The sequence below is a fragment of the Amphiura filiformis genome, chromosome 18 (genome assembly GCF_039555335.1).
Source record: "Amphiura filiformis chromosome 18, Afil_fr2py, whole genome shotgun sequence".
Lineage (NCBI taxonomy): Eukaryota > Metazoa > Echinodermata > Ophiuroidea > Amphilepidida > Amphiuridae > Amphiura > Amphiura filiformis.
In genome coordinates, this window is record NC_092645.1 from 39,489,107 (window position 1) to 39,513,659 (window position 24,553).

Genomic DNA, 24,553 nt, shown 5'->3' on the forward strand with positions numbered 1-24,553 from the left:
AATTGTTAATTATTTTTCACAGTTTGTTCTGTTGTTAGTAAGGATATAAATGTGTCAGCTGTCTTCAGTAGATAGCAATGCAAGTTGTATCTTCAGTAGATATGAAAACAAGAACTGTCTTTAAAAAATACAACACCACAGGCGAAGATCATGTTTCATAATAATTTTGCATATTAACCGATACTATCAAGAAGTATGAAATTGAATCGGCAAACTGGCCATTGAGTCTCACCGACAGCACACATGGATTACTGTTTAACAACATGATGGCTGAATATTAATGTAATAAGTTCATGCGATCTTTTTTAGTGCATGCATCACTTGACTGTTGCTGTGCATGGTTTTAAAGGGTCCGGTTCAGTTTATGTTTGACTGCAGCACTAATTGTTCATTTTGTGTTTACCGTATGTTCTGTTGATAGTAAATGCTGTATATATTTCAGCTGTCTTCAGTAGATAGCAATGCAAGCTATATCTTCAGTAGATATGAAAACAAGAACTGTCTTTAAAAAGCACAATACCACAGATGACGATCATGTTTCATAATAATTTTGCATATTAACCGATACTATCAAGAACTATGAAATTGAATCGGCAAAGTGGCTTTTGTGTCTCACCGACAACACACATGGATTACTGTTAAGAACATGATGACTGAATATTAATGTATTAAGTTCATGCGATCTTTTTTAGTACATGCATTGCTTGACTGTTGCTGTGCATGGTTTTAAAGGGCCCGGTTCTGTAAATGTTTGACTGCAGCACTAGTTGTTCATTTTTGTCCACAGTTTGTTCTGTTGATAGTAATGTTGTAGATATTTTAGCTGTCTTCAGTAGATAGCAAATTGTGAGCTATATCTTCAGTAGATATGAAAACAAGAACTGTCTTTAAAAAATACAATGCCACAGATGAAGATCATGTTTCATAATAATTTTGCATATTAACCGATACTATCAAGAACTATGAAATTGAATCAGCAAAGTGGCTATTGCGTCTCACCGACAACACGCATGGCTTACTGTTAACAACATGATGGCTGAATATTAATGCTTGACTGTTGCTATCAATGGTTTAAAGAGAAAAGTTCAGTAAATGTATTAATGTTCTGTGTGCTAATAATGGGCTAGTATTTCAAAACAAACAATTCTTAGGCAGGAATCATTTGTTGTTTGACTTGTGTTTGGAATAGATCAAAAGTTTGAACTTTAATCAAATACAAATTAATGTAATGGTATAGAAAAACTTACAAACTTTATCCAGATTGTCTGCATGTATCTCAGATATCAAGAAGTGGATGACAATCAATAAACTCAAGTTGAATGATCAAAAAACTGAATTCTTTGGTGCTGCATCCCCTCGTGCCATTAACTCCATTTCCAATGTTACGCTTCATTTGAGCAGCTCAGTCATCATCGAGCCCTCCAATTCCATCCGGAATCTGGGAATCATATTTGATCCCACCATGTCTATGCGTGACCACATTACCACCCTCACAAAGTCTGTCAATTTCCATCTTCGTAATCTTTACCGCATCCGTAAATTCATTGACCAGGATACCTGTCACCATGCTGTTCGCTCTCTCATACTGTCCCGACTTGATTATGGCAATGCAATCCTCTATGGTATCACTCAAGGTGAAAGAAATAGACTGCAGAAGCTGCAAAATCGTGCTGTCAGCGCGTTTGATTTTCTCTGTCCCTCGCTCAACTGGTACCTCCGACCTTCTCTTTCAATTGCATTGGCTTCCAATGCAGGACCGAATTCTTTTTAAACTTCTGCTTTATGTTTTCAAGTGCTCTCAGGGCGTGCCCCAATTATCTTTGTGAGCTTCTTTCAGCCTATGCTCCCGGAAGAGAATTGAGATCTTCTTCCGATAAGACCCTGCTTAGTCAGCCTAGGGCACATAGAGGATCTGGTTTAAATACCTTCTCTGTCTCTGGCCCGAGGGAATGGAACAAACTCCCTAAAGCCATCAGGGAGTCTCCATCAATTCCAGTTTTCAGGAAGAAACTGAAAACTCACCTTTTCAGTTAGCTTCTTTCTTGTTCCACTGTGTTTCTTTTTTCCCCATCCTTTCTCTCCTTGTTCAGTGCCTTGATAAATTTTAAAGGCGCTATATAAATACCTTTATGTATGTATGTATGTATGTATGTAAAATCAATTAATTCTTCCTGTTCAATTTCATGTTGTTTGTAATTTATTCATGTAATGATTTATAATGCCGCTTTGGTGGCCCAAATGTATTTGTTCATTATTGAATACAAAATTCGTATATGTACAAAGAACCAAATTAAATCAATGTTGAACTGAACCCTGATTGCTAAATGACACCAAATTAAGTCCATTTGTCAGAATATTTGGCAGCAAGTTTTTAAAAATGCCTTGAAATGATATTAAAACATTTTGTGCAATTTATATACACCATTCATATGTACATAATCCAACATTTAAACATATTCTGGCAACCTTTTCTAACCTTTTGCAAATGTTTTTGAAAATATTTTGCATTTGCTGATGGGATGAAATTGAATCATCTTTGTAGCTATTGCATTTCAATAACAACACTCATAGATTAATAACAACAAGCTGTTATGTCTGAATATTAATGTATTATCATCATAATGATCTTACATTAATACTCACATCGCTTGGCCAATGCTGGGTATGGTTTGAAGCCATAATGAACGATCTTTTTGAAATATAATTGGCTATTTTTTCAAGCCTTTTTTTTTGTTGCCAAAGTGTAATTTGTACATGTCCTAACGTACACCCTAAATCTAAACCTGCAGCCAAATTTGTTGTGTTTGTACGACAATAGATTAATGTCGTATTACAACATTAAGTTCCATTAAACTCCACATCAAAGGTGGCCAAAATAGCCAGTGGGGTTTCTTTCACTTTTATATTGTTATTTCTGCTTAAAGGAGGATTTCGTGATAGCATCCTCTTTTTATAACATAGATATCCACAAAAAAAGCTTACTCCCAAAATTCCAGTTGATTCCGATTTTGCGTTTGGAGTTATGCATGATTATGTGTATTACACTGCTCCATAGGCCGCTGTTAAGTTGTAAGTTTGTTCTGAACAATATTCAAAATTTGACGATATTTTTGCTAAACAAATTAATCTGCAAGAAATTTTTGGTACATAACCCAACAGAATCTGGTCCCAAGTCCAGAGACCTCAGAGATTCCTGATTCGTGGACACTTCATCTGAGGATGTCCTTTTGAGCTCGCCGCACTTGAGCTGGTGTGTACGCAGGTGCTCGGGATCATTTCGGCTGATGGAGTTCATGTCAGCACTGGAATATGCTCTGAGGGAAGCAGGACGGTTGGGGTCCCTTAAAACTGGTTTACCAGAGTCTGGTCCTAAGTCCAGAGACCTCAGAGAATTGATTGATGCCTACCCAAGACATGGAGATATGCAGTTCAAGAAATACTTCCCAAGACACCTTCAAAGAGGCATTATAATGGAGTGCGCATCTGTATAAGGGTGAAATAAGGCTCCGAAGGTGACTGCGCTGGTGCTCTACCAATGAATTACTTCTCTAATATGTAGCCAGAGGTTTCCAGTGGTATAAATATCTCAACTTTTTTTTTTTTGAGAAAAGTGGGGGGATGAGGCTGTGGATCACGAAATGCCTTTTAAATTGGACAGAAAGTCTTCCTGCCAGTTATTACTAAAATTATTTGAGCATTTTGGTTGATTTAAATGTAAAAAAAGAGTTTATGTATGCATTTGTGGGGGCAGCAAAGTAAAACCAAATTTTGTGATGTTTTATGATGTTTTCAAAAACTACTCAGGTTTACAAGACTCCGATATGCTAGTTGGATTCTTTGCATAATTTCTTTTCTAAAAATGTATACTTTTATATACTTATCATCATTACGATCAGAGATATAAAAAACAATATCAAAATTACCGCCTCAAGGAAGGCAAACGGACTATATAATCTATAACTTGTGCCATCTGCCAAGTTTTTTAATTTGGCTACAGTGCATCTGCCATTTCATACTGCTAGAAATTCCCAATCAGAATGACTTCATAAGAGCTCAGCATAACCTCAGAATATGATTACTTACTTAATTTATAAATAGCATTAATGGTCAATGTCGTAATAAAGCAATAAATGTATCCTCTTTAGGAATTGCCATGGCAACATATGTCACTGACTTTGACAAGAATATATTGTAGCTTGTTGAGTAGATTATTTTTGTTAATTCAAACAAATCTAAGTGTGGGATAGAATTGAATTCATGTCATGATTAATTCATGTTATACAAATTGAGATTTTATCTTTATTGTCATCAAAGGTGTCGTGTATTTTATCTTTAACTCGTGATGTGCCAAATTTTGCCAAATGATCTAGGCCTACTCTCTTTAATTATCTGATTGAATATTCAATCAAAAAGATTGATTTTGAAATTGTTTGCCGATTGCAGTTTTGAGACAAATAATTTTCAACTCAACATTCAGTTGAACTGAATTTTCAATCTTTTTTTAATCATTTAAATGGAGTGATTCTTAACCTTTTTTGCGATTGAAGCTAAAAGCAAATCTTTTCTGATTAAATAGTCAGTCAAAACTTTAGGGACAAATACTTTAAAAATTGAAAAAAAAGATTGAAAATATTCCATCAAAGAAAGTTTGAAATCTCATTCCAACCATATGCAATGTATGCCATTTGGCAGTACATCAGAAGTAACACTTGCAGTGGTCAGGCACCAGGAATTTTTTCAGAGGGGGGCATGGGAGGCAAAGTGATTTTTTTTGGGGGGGGAGCAAAATCAATTTAGCACAAAATTGCCGCAAAAAGTGGAAATTTGTGTTATTTGGGTTTTTTTGCCTTAAAAGTAAGAAGGACACTGGGGGAAAGGAATTTTGGGGCAAATATTGCCCCCTTTCCCCCCTAAACCCTAACACTTTCCCTAATCCTAAACTTCATCCTAACCTAACCCTAAACACAACTAACCCCATAACCCAAACCCTAACCCTAAACTCTAACGTTTACCCTAATCTTATCTCTAAACCTAATCCTATCATGCATAAAATGCTGTAAGCCTAACTTTAACCCTCTTTGGACTAAAATGACCCTTTGGACTAAAGGTCTCCAGAGCAGTGGTAGCTCCCAGTCGGAACTCTTTCCCCCTAGATACCTGCGAGTAAAAACTCCAAATTTTCACTTGTTTTTGCCCCCCCCCCCCCATAATATTCACTTTGCCCTCCATAATCACCCACCCACCCTCAACCAAAGGTTTCTGGTGCCACCACTATCAGTGGCGTACCGTGGCCGCCCCAACCCCGGGGGGCTGAAGAAGAAACAATTTTGCCGCCCCTTCCTTAACAGCCCTAAAAGGTTGACCCTACTTTTTTACCCGAGGGGCTGGCGCCCCAAAGCCCCCCCCAAAAAAAAAAATACTGCAGCATGACTATTTCCAGAATGACAAGCAAACATTGTTTGCCTGTTAATGCATACATGTTTTTTGCCACGGTCTCATATCTGATTGCAGACATTTGATTAGAATCTATTCTTACATCTATTGACCAAAGGAAGAATGTAGTTTGCTTGGCCACAATACCAATTATTGATAACAACTTAATTATTTGCTCGTTATTAGTACTTCTGGAAAAGATAACTTAAATTGAAGTTCAATAAGAGAAAAAAAAAGTTGATTAATTCTTCAGATAGAAAAAGAAATTCCAAACTCCTTTGAGTGGTCATTTGGGCTATTTCAGTTGAAATCCATCCACCCCTGTGGAAGACATGACCTTAATCTTCCACACAGGGAGTGTGGATTTCAAATGAGGATTCCTAAATGGGTGACACCATTTGAAATCCACACTCCCTGTGTTGGAGATCAAGGTCATGTCTTCCATATTAGGGGTGTATGGATTTTAACTGGAATAGCCTAATTCGTCAGCTGAGTGAGATAGCAGGAACCGTATTTGTCCAGTTAAAATAAATGCAGCGTATGTCTTAATATTAATATATTGATCTTATAGACAATTAGTCAAGGAAGGCACTGATTACATTTATATTTCTGTAAGTTTTGTGATTCTTGAGTTACAGCAATAATGTGTGATTTGCATAAAGAATAGATTCTTTTCTTCACTGATCACATTATCCCCTTTTAATTTTGAGCCAAACAAATGAGGTATAACGAAGAAAATTGTTATTCATTCCAACGCCTACAATGCGTGTACTACGCTCGCCAATCGTATTACATGTAACTGCACGGAGCATCGCGCTCGACGTGTGTACATACAAGCTGACATCCACGGTACATGTTAGCAAGTACTCGATCGTTGAACTCTGAATAAAAGCGGGTTGACCCGGTTTTAATACAAAAAGTTAAATTTTACTGTTATTAAAGCACTTCAGGCTTAGTCATTTACGTGGTATTTTAATATACCACTGGGCATTATAATTATGCAAAAAGTAAAAATCCGAGTAACATTGAGGGCGTCGCTGTGAAGCAATTCATTATGGCTTTAAGGCCACTATTATATAAAATGAGTTTTGGTCATTTTCCACACTCCTAAGTAAATCACACAGAAATGACACTCCTTAAACCGGATCTCTTTAATAGAACCCATACCATTCTTCTTGTATGTCAGCTTTATTTGTCACAATATTTGAGGCAAACACTGCTAGATCATGCTCCAATCCGGCCCACCTTAACCCTAACATCCGCAGGGCTTTTGGAAAGAAGGAAGGAATAAAGAGAGAAAACAGACAAATTTGTTTGTTCTGGTTGGGATTCTAATCCAAGACCCCTCGTGTGCGGGTGACCAGTAGCCACAGGTCATTTCACTGGCCTGGCCGGGGCGTATGCATGCGCAGTGCACATATCATGTAGTATTTTGTAGTACCTGGGAGTGTTAGGGTAATGGAGTTTTGATAATAATTAATTAAGAAAATGTGTTTTTAAAAGAATTAAAAAAATATGGTCACAGATAGAGTGTTCAGTGCAGTGCAATTTTACATGGTTGAAAATGCTCTTTGGAGGAACACAATGTTTCTCTCCTTATATGACATGCTTGCAACAGTGGTAGAGTGTGCCTTGCCCTGTTAATTTCATTTGTAATAATGTAGAAAGATTGAACCCCACCCATTTTTATTTTTGCCTTTGTTTACATCAACACACCCTATTATACAATCACTTCCCACCCTCATGATTAAGTTAGCATTGTGCCTTGAATGTTGATTTGATTATTATTCATTGTACACACATAAAGATATGATCATTTTGTCATGTTTATAGTCTAGGTGTAGTGTTATAATGTGAGTGATTTCGATTTTGCTAGCCATAAAAAGTCCATGTTTTTGAGATATTTTCTCAAAATATCTAGATCATTGAACTAATAAAATACTTGTTTGTATTCATTTAAGGGGTACTACACCTGGCCAATTTTGTGCCTATTTTTGCATTTTCTCAAAATTATAGTGCATTGGTGACAAGTAAGATATGTATATTATAGGGGCAAGGACTATAACTACATGTACTGCACTGAAAATTCAGCAACTCAAGGCAAATAGTTATTGATTTATTGATCAAATATTGGTTTTCCCTCATTTTTGACTGTAACTCCACAACTGTTGTCTGTGCTGAAATAAAATTTCCAGTGCAGTAGTTGTAGTCCTTGCCCCTATAATATACATATATTACTTGTCACCAATGCGCTATAATTTTTGAGAAAAATACAAAAATAGGCACAAAATTTGCCAGGGGTGTAGTACTCCCTTAAATGAACTTTTTGTGCTGATTCCAAATATTGTCATATTTCAATTTTTTTAACAAAATTTGAAACTTGTCGTCTGCAGTAAACACCCACGTGTGGAGAGTGAAGCTATAATTTGGTTACTTATAATTAAACTTGACATAGATTTTATTGTAAAAACAATAATATGGGTAGGGAAATGCCAGGAGTGGGGGTATTCAGCACAAATTAATGACTATATGGTGATGTGCCTTAAAGGCATTTTTGACCATTTGGTATATCAATGACCCTTTTTTCTAGGCCAATTTTGGTATATGGATGTGTCATTTATTTTCAAAAATTTCCCAAGTTTTTCCAAAAAAATAGCCTAAATATACTTTTGGATAAAATTGTAAAAACTTTGCCAATTTGCATTCACCTTGGCCAAGCATTTTGACTTTTTGTATGGTGATTTGTATTTCTTTTAAAATTGGTACATGGATAGGTCAACTTTCAAATTTTCAACAAGCACATCCCTACCAAACCAAACTTGAGTACCCCACCCCAGAATATCTAAGGTGTGACAGCATGTTCCATAAACAGTTCTTTCATATACAAACTGCAAGTATAGTTGATTTTGTACTCCTATGAAGCTAATATTTTTTTTATTGAAACTAATATTTCTTCCCTTCTTTCTTTTGTTTTTCATGTTGTTTCTCGTCAATGGTCGTCATTGTGCTACACTGAACAGGTAAGCAAGTTCATTTAAATTGTGCTAAATATATATAAGAAACAATTTGTACAAATACTGGCTGTTTTTCGTATAGTTTTTTGATATCATGTGAAGAGTAACATACTTTAGCAGATTCAACCCATCGTGGGACGATTTTTCAACAAATCCAGGCTGCTGGTCAATCATTTGTACCTTGTCTTTAGCGTGATACACATGATAGCCCAGTAGCCAGGATTTGTTTGAAAGACATCCCACAATGGGTTGAATCTGCTATAGTTTGACCAATCTTGAATTGGATATACGATATATTGTTTATACGATATATTGAATTATACGATATATTGATATATTGTTTATACGATATATTGTTTATACATATATTGGATATACGATATATTGAATTGGATATACGATATATTGTTCAACCTTAGCTGCTTCAAATACCATACCATTACGATATATTGTTCAACCTTAGCTGCTTCAAATATATCAATTCTGATATGATACAATGATTGAGGGGGGATCTCCATTTTAGGTCTGTATTCCCAGTTTGAGTTTTGAAAATCATATCGACTAAATGCATGGAAGGAAATGCAAGGGAAATAAGATCTAATTATAAGATCAATCTCTGCTCTGTTTGTGCCGATTTGATTTACCGAAACGCTATTCTAATTATAAGATCATTCTCTGTGGAAGATATTGACTTTGCAATCATCTCTTTCTACAACAAACAACTCCATGCCATCTTGTGACAAAGCAATTCCTCTAGGATTCTTGACCTCAGTGGTAATACATCCTAGGTAATGTCCTTTACTTGTATACCTGAATATACCTGCTGGGTCACCTGCTGGATTGACTACAAAGATCTCCCCTTGTCTACAACACACATAAAAAGTGTTCCATTTCTTGACTTCTGGGGGAGGCTGTACAACCTTGACATTAGAACCAGAATAATCCATTAATTCTAGACTTCCTTTGCCATAGAAAGAACAAACTAGTGTACCTTCAGATGTAGCTGCAAGACATGTTGGTGTGCTTTTTGTTACAAATTTGGAGATGAGAGACCCATCCGCATAATGGATAGATATTGTGTTATTGGTTAACCCTACTATGATTCGATCTTTGGCATCAATAGCAATTGATTGTATACATGACTTCCGATTGAATGTGTCAGTGACAGTTGCAGATGATAAATGGTTGCCCTCACTGGGGTAGAACTGTATCCCTTTAGAGTTTGCTCCACTATCTACAACGTACCTGTTGTCATTAGAAACTGCCACACTCAATATTTTAGTGCAATCATCCATGAAGGAACATTTGACTTGGCCATCTCTTGAAAATACCTTTACACCTTTTTCAAAACTTGTAACAGCAATATCTCCATCTTGATTCAGGGCAATTCCAGAGGGTTTCTTCATACCGCTTAAAGGGAACTGATCAATGAGTCTCCATCTCTCTCTTTGCAACAAATACCCAGTAGGTGGGACAGCCATGGGAAGACTCTCAAATGCCAGATAGCCTAGGGACTCATTTGCTTCTACTGGTTCTGCCAAGAACATCTCATTCAGTTTTGTGGACACTGAGGAATACTTGTAGGTGATCAGGAGGTCTGAATTAGAAGCAGTGAGATCTGATGCCTGCTTTTCAGCTTCTTCCAATTTATCTATTTCTGACTTTAGTACTTTCTTTTTGTTTTCTATATCCTTAACCCTATCTTCATGTATCTTGTCAATGTTGAGTACTACCTTATCGAATACTTGGTTTACCTGGTCTATGTACTGTTGTCTACAATTTTCAACTTCAGTTTTTGTCTGTTTCTTGGAATCATTAAGAGTACCTAATACTACATTAGTGTTCTTGATAGCATCTTGAAACTTCTTCATGATGTCAGCACACTTCTTCATCAACCCATCGATCAAATCCGCTTGCTTCTTGGCTGCTTCTTTTATGGTCACTCTCTTATGTCCAGTTTGGCAAGTGTTCAAACTGACACAGTCCACGCAGACTTGTTTGTCTTCCGTCTCACAGTAGTACCTTACCTGCTCACCATGTACCTCACAGACTCTACCTTCAGTGGTGATTTGACCTGACTGAAGCTCTTTGATGGTGACAATGTGGTGATCTTTGATAAACTCATTGTGGTTGGTAATGCACTGTTGACAAAGTGGTTTCTTACAGTCTATGCAGTGAGCCTCTGCTGTCTTTCCACAGACTTGACATGATGTTTCTTTCCTAGCTTCTGCAGGCTGAAAGGAGAGTGGAATAATGGAAATGTGCTAAGAAATACAAATAGTTTTTTAGGTCATACATAAGCATATTGAAAACTTTTATAAGTTACATTTTCAGAGTCTGAGTCGAGCAAAGATGTAGATTGCGATGCCATCACAGCGTCTTCATTCAGGGTAGGGATTACACTCCTCCGGTCACCTGACCACCTGGTGGGCGGTCAAGTGACAGCAGATTGTCATAGATGGTGGGCAGGTCATCCAGCATCCCTGTTGAGTGCATGTGGGTCTTTGGGTCTTGATCTCTAAGGCTTCTCTGATTTGCCGGTTCCAAAAGTTATCCTCCCTGCCGATCACATCTACATTGTCCAAACTGATGCATGTTATGTTTGTATTTGGATGTATGTTCACTGGCTGTCAGCAAGGCAGAGGCTCTAGTATTTTTCCTTGAACATACATCTTGGCGATCGTGTGCTCTTGATGTCTCACCAACATAAGTGATAGTGCATACCGGGCAACTGATTGTATATAATACAACACCACATTTATTTGAGTCCGGGGTTCTTTCCATAGGATGTACTAGGAACGCCCTTATTGTATTGACCGGCTTATGGATATGCGTTGACCCCGTGGTCACGGAATATGTTGGTTAGCTTTTCCGATAGACCCTTGACATATGGAAGGGGGATATTGATCTTTCTCATTTGGCCTGTAGTGTCTTTAAGATCTTTCTTTTTCTTTGGCTTAGGTGTTTTTAGCATCCAATTCTCATAACCAATCGCCTTCAGCACAGATTTGTTATGGCTTCTTTCTTTCCAATATTAGTCTACATGCTGCTATATGAAAAGTGTTTTCCAATTATGACCTTTCTTCTTTAAAGTTGCTTACCTTCTTGTCCATGGTTTCTTGTAGATTGCGATGTCCTGGAAATCCTCTGATTCCTTCTTTAGGTACAGGTGCTGACTTCTTACAAGCAGGGCAGATCACTTGAGTCTTGTCTTGGCTGTCTTGATGCCATGTCTCCAGACATTCAAAACAGAATCCATGCAGGCATGGTAGGCCTATTGGATCTTTCAACTCTGCCGAGCAGATGTAGCAGGGTAGAATGTCCTTCTTGATCTTCTGAAGAACAGCTGCTTCGGCCATCTAATCTACTGGGCTATCATCTTTGCTGAATATGTAAGAAAGCATACATATTAGGGATATAATTATGACTTCACAATCAGGCCTGTAATCAGGATTTATTTTGGGGGCTGATTTTGAAAAAGTGGACCTTTTTTTCCCCAAAATTTGTACCTTTTTGACCAAAAGGCATAAAAAACCCCAATTTTTGCTCACTACTCTCAAAAATGGAACTTTAGGCATTTTGGGATTTGAAAGGGGGTTAACCCCCCTGGTTACGGGCCTGTTCTCAATCAACTGTTTTAATGTTTTGACCATATCATGATTTTGTCATTAATGACCATGCAGACAACAAAAAAGTCGTGAAACTACATTAGTAAACATTAGTAGGCCTAAAATGTTTGAGTCCAGTGTGTTGTGTTTGCTGGCATAAAGCCTATATATAACACATGTACTGAGGGTCTATACCCATGGGTCTATGGTAAAATCAAGGAAAACGTTTATCAATTCTTTAGTCATACAGGTTTCAATGTTTTCACATCTAAATTGTTTAATATACATTAGATCTACTTACCTCTTATGATCAACAAGTTGCTTGTTTAATCGGTATAAAGAAACTGCAGTAATTGCTTCAATCATGCAATACAATTGTCCCGTTTCGTGTAGCGCTGTAATACACTGCCCTATTCTATAAATAACTTCCTGGATTTTCCAAAAGGTTATGACCCCAGTGGCGCTGCAATACTGATTGTACAACACATATTTTCATGCTTCATTTTTTTTTTTTTTACATGTTCCCATTTGTATATTGTCAAGTTTGCTTCAAAGAAAGTTTAATTTAAAGCCAAGAATTTTCTGCTTTACAAATGCTAAATTCCGCTTTTCTCCGCTTTGTAATTTTATCACATTTCTGACATAATAAAATTTCACAAGAATTGGGTATCATGGCTGCAATGGGAGGTAGGACAGGCGTTGTACGGTAAATCTATGACGGATTTTACTTTATTTTGATGAATTTTGAAGACCCATTTCATTTAGTATTTTATTTATTTCTTTTCAATTGTATTTTTTTCTTTTTCTATGTCATTTTTACTAATTTTTTTTATTTTTTCTCAGAAATCGTTTTCGCTTTACCTCCAATTCATGATTTTTATGGAATTTTTCCTGTATGGAGAATTCTTGGCTTTAGTTTAATTGCATGCAGTCAACAAAAATGCACAAATATATGTTAATATTTTTGAAATCAGTGGAGTTTGTGAAAATATGATCATGCAAATTAAGAATCATAATTTGCTTGCTACAGTACAAATCAGTCCATATGTAAACATTTCAATTAGGCCCAAAAAAATAATGGTTTGTCTCAAAGCTCACAAGTTGTTTGAAAACAAATGCGAAATGCGATTTTGGGGTTTTTTTATTCCCGACTTTTGTCATGGTATTTGGAGAGAAAAATCTGATTTTCACCGAATTTTTCTGGAAAAAGTAAAAAAAAACATTTTTTTGAAATAAAAAAAAATTCCGCATTTGTTTTTTTCCAAATCTCATGATTTTACAAATGCGCGCGCGAGCTTTGAGACAAACCTTTTTTTTTGGCCTTAAATCATTATTTATTGGCTTAGGAAGATTTTCAACATGGGGGACTGAAACTTGACAAAATTTTTGTGGGCCACCCTGGAGTCAGAAAATTTTGCAAAATATAGGTCACACCCATTTCCCCTCTATTTTATCATAATTTTTTGACTTCACCTAGGATTATGGGGGGGGGGTGCTGAAAGGTATTCCAGCCCCCACACCAAAATTATTGAGGGACAGAGCCCCTCCAAGCCCCCCCCCCCCAGTTCCTAAGCCTATGTTATTGTAAGTGAATTAATCAATTTAACTGTTCTCTACTTTAGTTGATAATAGAAATAGAATTGTTTGTAAATAATTGTTAAACAAGCATCAGTTCAGCGTCATTTATGCTGACAAATGTTAATATTCAATTGTTATAACTTTGTGAGGTAAAAAAAATATGTTGCACATTTTTTGAGGTAAATCCTTATCTTTCCTAGACTAGTAGATGGTCTCGAAGGCAGGTCCCGGTTTGAACCTAGTCTAAAGTCTAAGTGATTACAAGTTACACATTACATGCACGCAATTGCCATAAAAAGGACGTCAAATAATTTACTACACTAGACTTGGAGAGTAAATAGTGCATTTCAGACACCAGGACTTGCAGCTACTTGTATAGAATATAAATGTGTCCCTTAATTTCCATATCTACATTCCAGGGGGGTATCCACGGGGGTGCCAAGAGTGCGAGCGCATTCATACCTGGGTTTCTAAAAAACTCGGGGGCACTCAGAATTATACTTGTAAGCATCCATGTGAAAGAAAATGCAGATTTAGGGTGGTTTTGAAAAGCAAAACGAGGATTCGCGCGGATCCGTGATTAGGGTATCAAAACACTCATTTTACTGGAAGAAGGGGTGTTTTTTTAAAGAATGATCCTTGCTTAAAATTACCCAATTAACAGCCATTAGTGGTGACATATTTATCAAGTTATTCGGCACAAAAGAGTGGTTTCCGAGCGATTTTACACACCAGATTAAAAAAAATGGGAGCCAACTTCAAAAGCGCCTTGAATAGCCGATCATCACTGAATGACACCCATACTGACACATGCTACATGTATGTCTATCCTTGTTTAGGGGAAATTTCAAGCCAATTCCTCGCTTAGGGTGTTTTTATTTGAGTAAAATCCTCGTTTCGGGTTAGTTTGCAAAAATTTTGACATCCTCGCTTAGGGTCATTTTTGAAAGTCAATTCACACGGATACAACTTTTATACATGATGGCCTCCTGGTAAATCATCCAAAATTAGTCTATTAGTCTTTTTACTGGTGATATTATCACTGTCCTGGCAAAACCTTGTAACTCAAATAGCTGCTAGGTGTTAAATATGTACAATGTGATATATTGTATTGTACATATTTAACACACAGCAGCTATATTCTCATAAATGTTATTGCTGTATTTGAACTCTTGTGCAGAGATAAACTTACACTAATCACAGGAATAGTGCATGACTGAATACAAATTGAATATGTGACACTGATCTGCTCCATGGGGCCAAACACTGGCGTGTCTAGGATATTTTCTTATGGGGGGCTAAGCTCCTCCACATATTTATTTATGCGGGGAGGGGGCTTAATGGCTTAAATCTCCAAAAACGGCTGATTTTACATGATTTTTAATAAAGTGCAGGGGGCTTCAGCACCCAAAGCCCCCCCCCCCCCGACAGGCCATTGCCAAAGGAGGCATTTTGACAATTGAGTTACAATACAATAATTATTAGTCCCACCTACCTTATACAAATATTAGGCTATACTGAAAACACCAACGGTCTAGCCTACTTTGTTGTAATGTTCTGAAGTTTTATGATTTGTATTTTTGTTACTCCATATTTTTGCCTTTATCTCAATTTTAAATTTGTGGCCTTTGGCCCCATGGACCAGATTGTGTCACATGTGGAAATATGCTGCTAGATCCCAATAAAGATAAATAGCATTTGACATCTTGTTGTTTCAAGAAAAGGACATATACAATGTATTACCATTTACTCTTAAACATATATATAGGGGAGATGGGTCCCCTTAGAGGTTTTCCATCCATCATCTGTATCAATGCATAAATACACTGAAAACGAAAGTTGGGGTGACTAACTAAGGAAAAGTTAGTTAAAACAATGTCAAGTACGACTAACCTGTAACTAATACGGCTGGACTGGACTAAACTATATGTTAGTAGGTCAGGATACACTAGGGACTCAACTATCAAAATACTAGTTCAACCTTGACCTACTAATATAAGAAATTAGTTCAACTAGACCTACTAGAGCTTACTAGGGACTCTACTAATATATTGGGGTGTTCTACTAATGGGCTCTACTATCAAAAACGATGTCAAGTACGACTATTTTTTTTAATAGGGCATTCTGTACTAATATCCGACTAGTTCAGCTGACTGAACTAGGTCTGTGGAACTAGCCCAATTCTAGCCCGGTAGAAGTGGTCAAAGATATGGAAAGATATGTTTTATTGACCTTTTTCCCAACCTTGTATTTTTTAATACCTTACAAACCGTTTTATCATGGTTAGAATTTGAAAAACAGACTTGGCCCCGTTTTTCGAGCCCTGTTTTCTACTACACACGGCATGATGAAGGTTCCACGAATTCGGCAGCCATGGCAGCCTCAACCATGCATGCACAAACCCACGGTCCATGATCATGACATTTGTGTTCCGATTTACAATCTCATTTCAAATTCTAATGGTTTGTAAGTTATTCAAAAACAAGCTTGGGAAAAATGTCAATAAAACATACCTTTCCATTTCTTCGACCATTTCTAACGGGCTAGAATCGGGGCTAAAATGTCCATCTCAAGACGCTAGATGTGCTATGTCTACAGCTGCATGTGTGAAATGTCGTCCGAAGTTAGTAGAGACTAGCTCTACTAGCTTTATTTGTAATAAGAGTCATGTCATGTGATCAAAAGGGCGGTAAATTCAACTTTAGTACAACCCTTGGTACGGTCCACATCCATGATTCGTTCTACCAATTCGTAAAGCCAGAAAAGTTAGTTTGCAGACTTTTGCGGTGCAACTAATTTTCACTTATTAGTAAAGTACCATTTGGCATAGTTCGGCATGTCCGTACTAACAATTTCCCTCGCTGCATGCTGTACTAGCCAAGCATACTAGATGGACGTTTAGTCCGACATTAAAAACTAGTTTACCAGGGGAAACTAGTGGTCCTACTAAACAAAAGCTTAGTTCAGCTTACATAATACGAGTTTTTGTTTTCAGTGTATTCAAGTAAACTTACCAAGTGACCCAAGCTAATTATGGGGCCATCTTGATGAAAACTGATTCATCAACCTGGCCAAGTATAAGGTCAACCATCAAGGCTTAAGGATTAAGGAGATAGTAAGATTGGCCATTTTGCACATTTTTATGACCATATATGGAATCAGCATGAAAAATGCATTAAAATGAGTACAAACAAGCCTAGTATTGGTTCAGTGGTTCTTTAAAAAAAAGGCTTGATATTTTGAGAAAATATCTCAAAACTTGGGACTTTTTATGTTGAAACCTATGGCTAGCATACAGAGTAAAAATTACTCCTTATAACCCATATATTATACACATAGGAGAGATGGGTTGCCCCTTGAGAGGTTCTTCATCCACCGTATGTAACTATGCGTAAATATTCAAATAAACTAGTAAATGACCCAAGCTAATTGTGTGGACTATCTAGATGAAACAGATCCATCATTCTAACCACAGCAGCCACCTAGGCTTGATAATGTGCTGCATCTAAGATTGACCATTTTGCTCCTGTGAAAGCTAAGATGGTCATTAGTCCCGGGCATTTTAAGTCATATCCATGTTTTGCCATAGCACAGTGGACCAATCTGTGTGTAGATTAACTCCATATTTCATTTAACATCCACACTATCCCTGGGAAAAATTTTGGAAATGTCTTCCAAGGGGGGAGTATGAATTTCAAATGGAATGAACACATTAAGCACTCCATTTTAATTTCATACACCCTCTGAGAAAGATTCAAACTGAATCTTCCACTGAATGAAGGTGAATTTCAAATGGAGCTAGCTGCTAAATGTGTTCATTCCATTTGAAATGCATACTCCCTCTGTGGAAGATATTTCCAAAATCTTCCACAGGGGTAGTGTGGATTTTAAATAGAATAGCCCATTTTATCTCTCATGGGCTATGATTACATGAAGATTGAAAATAAAATATGAGCTTATGATATTAGTGCATACAGGGATATAGAGAAAAACATTTATAGATCTCAATAGAAACAATAGCATTTGACATACATTACTCCTTAACCCGCTGTTATACATGTATGAGAGATGGGGCCCCCTTGAGAGGTTCTCTATGCATCCATCATGTGTGACTATGCGTAAATATTCAAATAAACTAGCAAACAACCCAAGCTAATTGTGGGGACCATCTTTATGAAAGCTGATCCTTCAACCTGGCCAAATATACATAAGGTCAGCCATCAAGGCTTGAGGATTAAGGAGCTGGTGAGGTTGACCTTTTTGCTCCTCTGAAAAATACTCTTTGTAGTGGCCATATAGCACAATGGACCAATCATTATTATATATAGTATTAAAGCATTATTTTTGCATTGAATATATACAACCTTATTAGTCCATTAAATAATGCTATTTCCTATGTTTTATTATCTCACAAAAGTAGCCAACCCTAGCCTGTAACTGATTGCTATCTACTGAAGATTGCTCAAATTTTACTATCATCTGAAAAAAAAGACAAATTCAAAATGTGTCATCTGTACTTGTTTTTCATGATGAAGCGATGGTGCTTTGTGATACAAATGTGTATTCTAAATTCAAAATAATACAAGTACTACTATAATTTATGATCCAAAATTCCTGATATTGGCCTCAGCTCAGCGGGCAAGGTTGTCATTTATATACAAAGAGTAGGAAAATGAAATATCTACATGTACTGCATTGTAAAAAACACATCAATTCATGACTAAATGGGTCCTTTTTGTGGACACTGCTTATTGCTATCTACTGAAGATAGCACATTTTGGTATTATCAGAAAATATATGAAGTCAAATCACCTGTTGCTCCTTATGCAATGATGCTCAATACTAATAATATACAGGAGAGCTGGCATTGTTTGTAGTCAAACCCAGTGCCTCCCTATGTCAACCCAATTGAGGCATTCAAGTATATGACAGTGTACTCAATTCCGTAAAACAGGATATTTTTACATGGTTTTTAATTTCACAGTTTTAACAATTTCAAACTGTAAATTTAAGAGCCAGTGAAAATATTTTTGGTGAAAATAGTTTGAATGTATCAAGTCTTTGGAATGGAATAAAAGAAACTTAAACACTACTAAGAATTGCAAAATTTACAAAAATGAATACCACCTTAACATCCCATTTTACTCAGTCAGAGAATACCAATGTAGATGCAGTAAGTTAAGTGGAAATTAGTACCTGCATTGGTTGCTGTTTTTTTTATATAATAAAAGTAAATGTTTTTAAGAGTTACATTGAGCAGAAAATGTAAGCAATGGCAAGATGCCAACAGATGCCACAGGTTGCTGGGTTTTTATATCACAAAAATGAGTGTCTAGAAGAGCTGTTGGGTAGAAATGATTAGGGATGTTATCTGTATGGTTAAAGGACACTGGATTTTGTAACAGGTTAATTTTTAAATATTTAACAGGGCATCTTGAAAGGGTTTAATCTTGAAGAGAGAAAATTATTATCTCCTGTATGTCACTGACATCTCATTTATTCATTATTAGCTATTATTTAGTAAGATCACTGCATCGCCGCTCCGATAAGGTAACATCCCATTTTTTCTCTTTGAATAAGTTCATCAGGGCTGATATAATTAAATAAAATCAGATCATGTTATACAAGTCCAGAATTTCACTCACGCTTTAGACGTTTCATCTTCCGTGCGGAAAATTTCATCAGTAATTTAGCACCGATATAGCTGCTGCACCATCTCTGGTCTTCCTACTCTCATCCCCAGGGTGTGTAGTTTGCAATAACTGATCGTATACATGACTCAAATAATAAGTGCACATATACTGATGACATCTTCCACATGTAAGATGAAATGTTTAAAATGTGAGTAAAATTGTACAACATAATCTTAACCAAAAGCATGGGTATAGCTTGGGGCAAAGGGTGTAGTACGGTGAGGATAGAGGTTACTTACTAGCAGACTCAGCCCTACAAAAAATGAGGCAAAATTGGAGCTAAAGCAGCAGGTTTAGTGACAGTGTAGGTTATCCTATCTTCCTGTGGGATGATTGGGTGGGGGAGAGTGGTGGCAAGGAGCTGGGGGGGGGGGGGCACTCACTATTTACACAAGTTGGCACTGCTATATGCACAATTTGCCTACTTGGGATGCTGTCCATAGCCCAAAGATACTAAAGCAAACTTCTGTTACAGATACGATCCACTGTGTATACAAATACAGGTCTATCTAATAAAAGCTGGTATAAGTTGACATCTATATTAAGTGGGAATAGCCAAGTGGCATTATGTTATTGGGTTTAATGTCTTGAGGTGACGTGCTGAGCATGAAAGTTGGCATGAGTTAGTGAATAGGTAGATTAATGGGATACCTACCTCTCTTTTATGGATTTTTGAGAGTAATTAGATTATATTCATAACTTCATTAATAAATGCGATCCAATTACATTTAGTTATTTGTGACTCCTCGTCACAACTGAGCCCGGAAGTCGCCAATCATCATTTTTGAGATATTCAACCAAAATATTCTGCTTTAAATTAGCTTTAAAATGATGTATATCATGTCTATAGTACTTGACATTTAAGTAGTGAAAAATCAATAAAACAGTCAATAAATCCTTTGTTTCCTATTGTTTATTGTTAAGTTCGATGGAGCATATCTCAATAGTGGCACTGGCGACATCCGGGCTCAGTTGTGGCGAGGAGTCACATTTGTGAAAACGTGAACGCAAATCAAGGTCATTAATATCTCATAATTGACCGCAAAATGCGTAATTGTTGGAAAGTAAATATTAGTAACCTCCGTGAACGCCATAATGTGCGTCGAACAAACTGCGCGTGTGCTGGCTGCCGTATTTGGATTGCGCGCTACCATATTTTCACAGATTGTGATACGCACTTTTGTTATTGGTCGATTTTTGGAAAGGGAAGATGTAAAAATCATCTATTTTTACAAACTATTGAGCAAAATTTGCACACTATAAACTAATATTTCTAAAAATTCTATAATTCTAATATTAAGCTATATGCTTAACAGGATCTACAAAAATACAGAATAAAGCATGTAAATAACTAAAAGGTCTTTCTCCATAGGACTAATTTCCTTAGAGTAACCAGGTCTAAAGTTAGATTTCGTCTAACTTGTTTTGTGCTTACAGACCTAATTATCAAGTCAAAAACTAAATATTTACTTCTAAGAGGCTACTTCCTTGATTGTTTGTGAGTTTTATGTATAGAATAAAGGTATTGTTTTAGCCAGTGTTGTGCATCTTATCGTCTCATATGACACAGGTGACATTATTTTAAGCAGGACAACAACGGGAAGCCAAGTTATTTTATGCCAAAAATAATGGTGTTGCATGTTACATGATACGATAGATGCACAGCGGTGGCTAAAAACAATACCTTTATTCTCATTCTTAAACACTTCAATTCAATTGAAAACGTTATATCTTAAGAATACAGGATTTTAATCAAATTAAATCCTACATTTTACAGGGAATTACTTAGGGCTTAGAATCGATCAGGCCCATTGTATGCATATGCATATTGCGTCGCCGCACACACACTGAACTGTGTTATATTATGTCATATATCCAGTGGCGTAGCCAAGGGGTGCACAGTTTCCCCCCTGTGAGAAGTCTTGCCCTTCCCCTCCCCCCTGGGGGTAATATTTAGCCAATTTTTGACCATCTTCATTAAAGTTTGGTCCCCCTGGAAATTTGTCTCCTCCCCCCACCCCCACCTCTGAAAAAGTCCTGGCTACGCCACTGCATATAACAGGGCTAAGAACCAATAAGATTGCAGGAACTTTCTCAAGTGTTAAGAATTAAGTTCCATGTGTTAGGATGCTACAATTTAAATAGTAGCCTATATCATATGATATTATATGAATTTCTAATGGGGTGACTTCATTTGAAATCTACACCCCCTGTGTAATAGATTAAGGTAATGTCTTCCACAGGGGGTATATGGACTCTAGTCCGACGAGTAGGACCTTTTATTTCTAAGTTACCAGACTATACACTTTTCACACTATGATCACTATCTCACATGGCGCAAGAAAGACGAATCGCGAAAGTCCAGTGACCGCGCCCCAAAATAAAAGGTCCTACAATATTCGGGAGGATAGTGGACTTTTGTGGTTAATCTTTCTTGAGCGATCAGAGTTAGAGTATAGTTGGTAAACTAAGAAAAAAACAGGTCCTACTCGTCGGACTAATGGACTCTCACTTACTTTACATGCGGCATGGCTGCACTGTTAGCAAGGAAGAAACTATAGCCACTTTTCATTAAAATTACTAAACTAAATTCCTTCAGCAAAGTTTACGAACAAGTTGAAAGATAATAGATAAAATTGTTACCCCCTGTTTGTTCTCTCGAAATACAGGAAAATATCTATGGTCTGGTGCTGTATGCTGAGTGTTTCAATAATTATACTATAGCTTACAATGTTAATTCTCTTCACGCGGGTGTCGACTGCAGACGACATGTTTCATAATTTTTTTAAAGTTCAAATATGTCAGAAATGTAAATTTTCATGACCATATTTGGAATCAGTATGAAAGATGCATTAAAATGAGTACAAACAAGCCTAGTATTGGTTCAGTAGTTCTTAAGATCGCTCTTGATATTTTGAGAAAATATTTCAAAACTTGAACTTTTTCCGTTGAAGCGCATGGCTAGCACGCAGAGCATTAAAACAAAGATTTGTTCCTGGTAATGCCTGTTACTTGAATGAGAGATGCACTGCAGAGATACATAACAAACTATATACATGTATGTATGGAACACTACTCTCATATGCTACAGAGACTTACTTTTCCTTGCCTAAATTTAAACTTGTCAACATCAAATTTCACTCCACATGGGATGGAGTGAGCTTGGTGCAAGCCTGTGGGGTATTATCCAGAAGGATAGGAAGAAACTGTTGCTCTGTATGCAGGATCCATAACAGGATCATCTCCAGTGCCATAGTTCAACAGCCCCTACATAACTATCATTGCTCACAAATACAGAGTATGAGTTTTTGTTCCCAAGTCATCCAAAAGTCATATTTTGAATGTACAAAGTTAAAGGGGCATTGTCAGATGTCGCACAAATTGCACCCTCAATTTTGATAAATGTCCAGTTTGTAACATGAATTGTTTGTCAATATAAATCAGAATCTGAAAAAGTTAATGCTTAATTCAGTGTATTTTGTGTAAAAATTATACGAAATCTTTTGTAATAATGTTCTGGATTCGGTCGGTCGGCATGACGTCACTCATGATAGATCGCTTCATCGCCTTGGTTGTTTTTGCTGGGATTTGGCTGTGCATCTTGTGCCGGCTCTCTCTGAAGTGAAGGGGAAGCTTATTGCACTCAATGGGGAAAATCACAGAACATTCCATAAAATAAATACCTCTTGGTGAAACAATTCCAAAAGTTTGATCAGGGGAATTAACTCCCACTAATTGTTTAAGAAAATGCAAATTGATATTTTCTATGTAGGCCTATAGAAAAATGACTGCAACTGAAAGGTCCTGTATAAACAGTCAAGATTTGGTGAGGGTGTCCCCCTGATAGATATGAGATTTGGGCAAGTGCAATAGACGGAACAATCCCGACCAATCGAATCCGGAACTTTATTCCACAACGCATTTAAGCAGATAATGTGGCACTTACAATATGTCTCTTACTTTCAATATTACAGATTTGTGTTTCTTAATTACTGCCCGGTAGGCTCTTTGAGTATTCAATATATCAAAATAAGGCTATATTTTCTCTTTTTTTTTAATAATCTTTCAGAGCCCCTTTAACACTCTCCACGCAGAAGTTGACTGCAGACGACAAGTTTCAAATTTTCTTTAAAAAAATGAAAAGTTTTAGAATTGTTTATTTTCATAACCATATTTGGAATCAGCATGAAAAATGGATTAAAATGAGTACAAACAAACCTAGTATTGGTTCAGTGGTTCTTAATATAGTTCCTGATATTTTGAAAAAAAAATATCACAAAACTGGTATTTTTTATGTTGAAGCCTATGGCTAGCACACAGAGCCCCTTTAAAGAACTGTCAGATGGGGATGTTTGAGTTCCCAATGATGAATGTATGTTTACCAGCCATGGAACACTCACAAGACTAAACATTACAACATGTAAAAGTAACATGAGTGTGGTCTACATGGAACTGCAGACTGGCTAAAATCACATACTTACACTGGAAATGAGATGGGAAAGAAGAGATGTGATGTCATTAGTAAATCACAGCTGGGAAATCAAATTCTCGATCTCTCTCCCTTTCTCTTTCTCCACTCTTTCCATCTCCTTTGCATTAGTTCGCCTCATGTTCGGCAGTGAAGTAGGTGCCTATTTTGATGGTCGCAGTATCAAATCGTACGCGTAAAGTTAATCACACACAGCGGTTTGTCAGTACACTTGCAGAGTAACCTCAAAAAAGCATTGATGTCACTACAAAATTTAATTTAGGTGTAATTTGTTTTGGGTCCAATTATTCTCTATCATGGAAAGTTTTCTATATCTTATAAATATAATGACTGTTTGTACTAGATTTGTGTTTTTTTCATCTCATATTTTCTTTTTGGATAAAAAACTCTTTATTTGCTCCAGTTCTAATTTATAATGCACAGAGACTTCAGATACAAATTGACTTGTCAGACAAAGATGCTGAACTTGCTCCTCTCCCCAGTTCCCCAGTGGCGGCATCAGAATTTTTTCCAGGGGGGGGGGGTCTCTGACTGGGAAAAAATTTCCCCACACCCTCGTGTTGCTGCCACTGCTTCTCTCTTCCCCCTTCTTACAGCACTCTGTTGCTCTTTCTCTTCATGTATCTTATATAAAATCCCCATCCTGTTGTCTGTCTGAGGTAACTTGCCAGGGTAACTTGCAAGCATGAGGGCGAGATGGCAGAGTGGTTAAGCGTTGCGCTGCTGGCTGGGAGATAC

At 36.9% G+C, this 24,553-nt stretch overlaps 2 protein-coding genes across 2 annotated transcripts in view; one reads left to right on the top strand and one right to left on the bottom strand.

Annotated features, from left to right (window-relative positions):
* Positions 1 to 24,553, top strand: part of LOC140138675 (potassium channel subfamily T member 2-like) — a 477,469-nt gene that overhangs the window by 47,807 nt on the left and 405,109 nt on the right. The window lies entirely within an intron of this gene.
* LOC140138674 (E3 ubiquitin-protein ligase TRIM45-like) lies at positions 8,073 to 12,460 on the bottom strand. The gene is made up of 3 exons (XM_072160413.1): positions 12,357 to 12,460; positions 11,549 to 11,831; positions 8,073 to 10,681 (listed from the first exon to the last, which is right to left on the bottom strand). The coding sequence occupies exons 2-3, from the start codon at positions 11,804 to 11,806 to the stop codon at positions 9,116 to 9,118; spliced, it is 1,824 nt and encodes a 607-aa protein (XP_072016514.1). The 5' UTR covers positions 11,807 to 11,831; positions 12,357 to 12,460; the 3' UTR covers positions 8,073 to 9,115.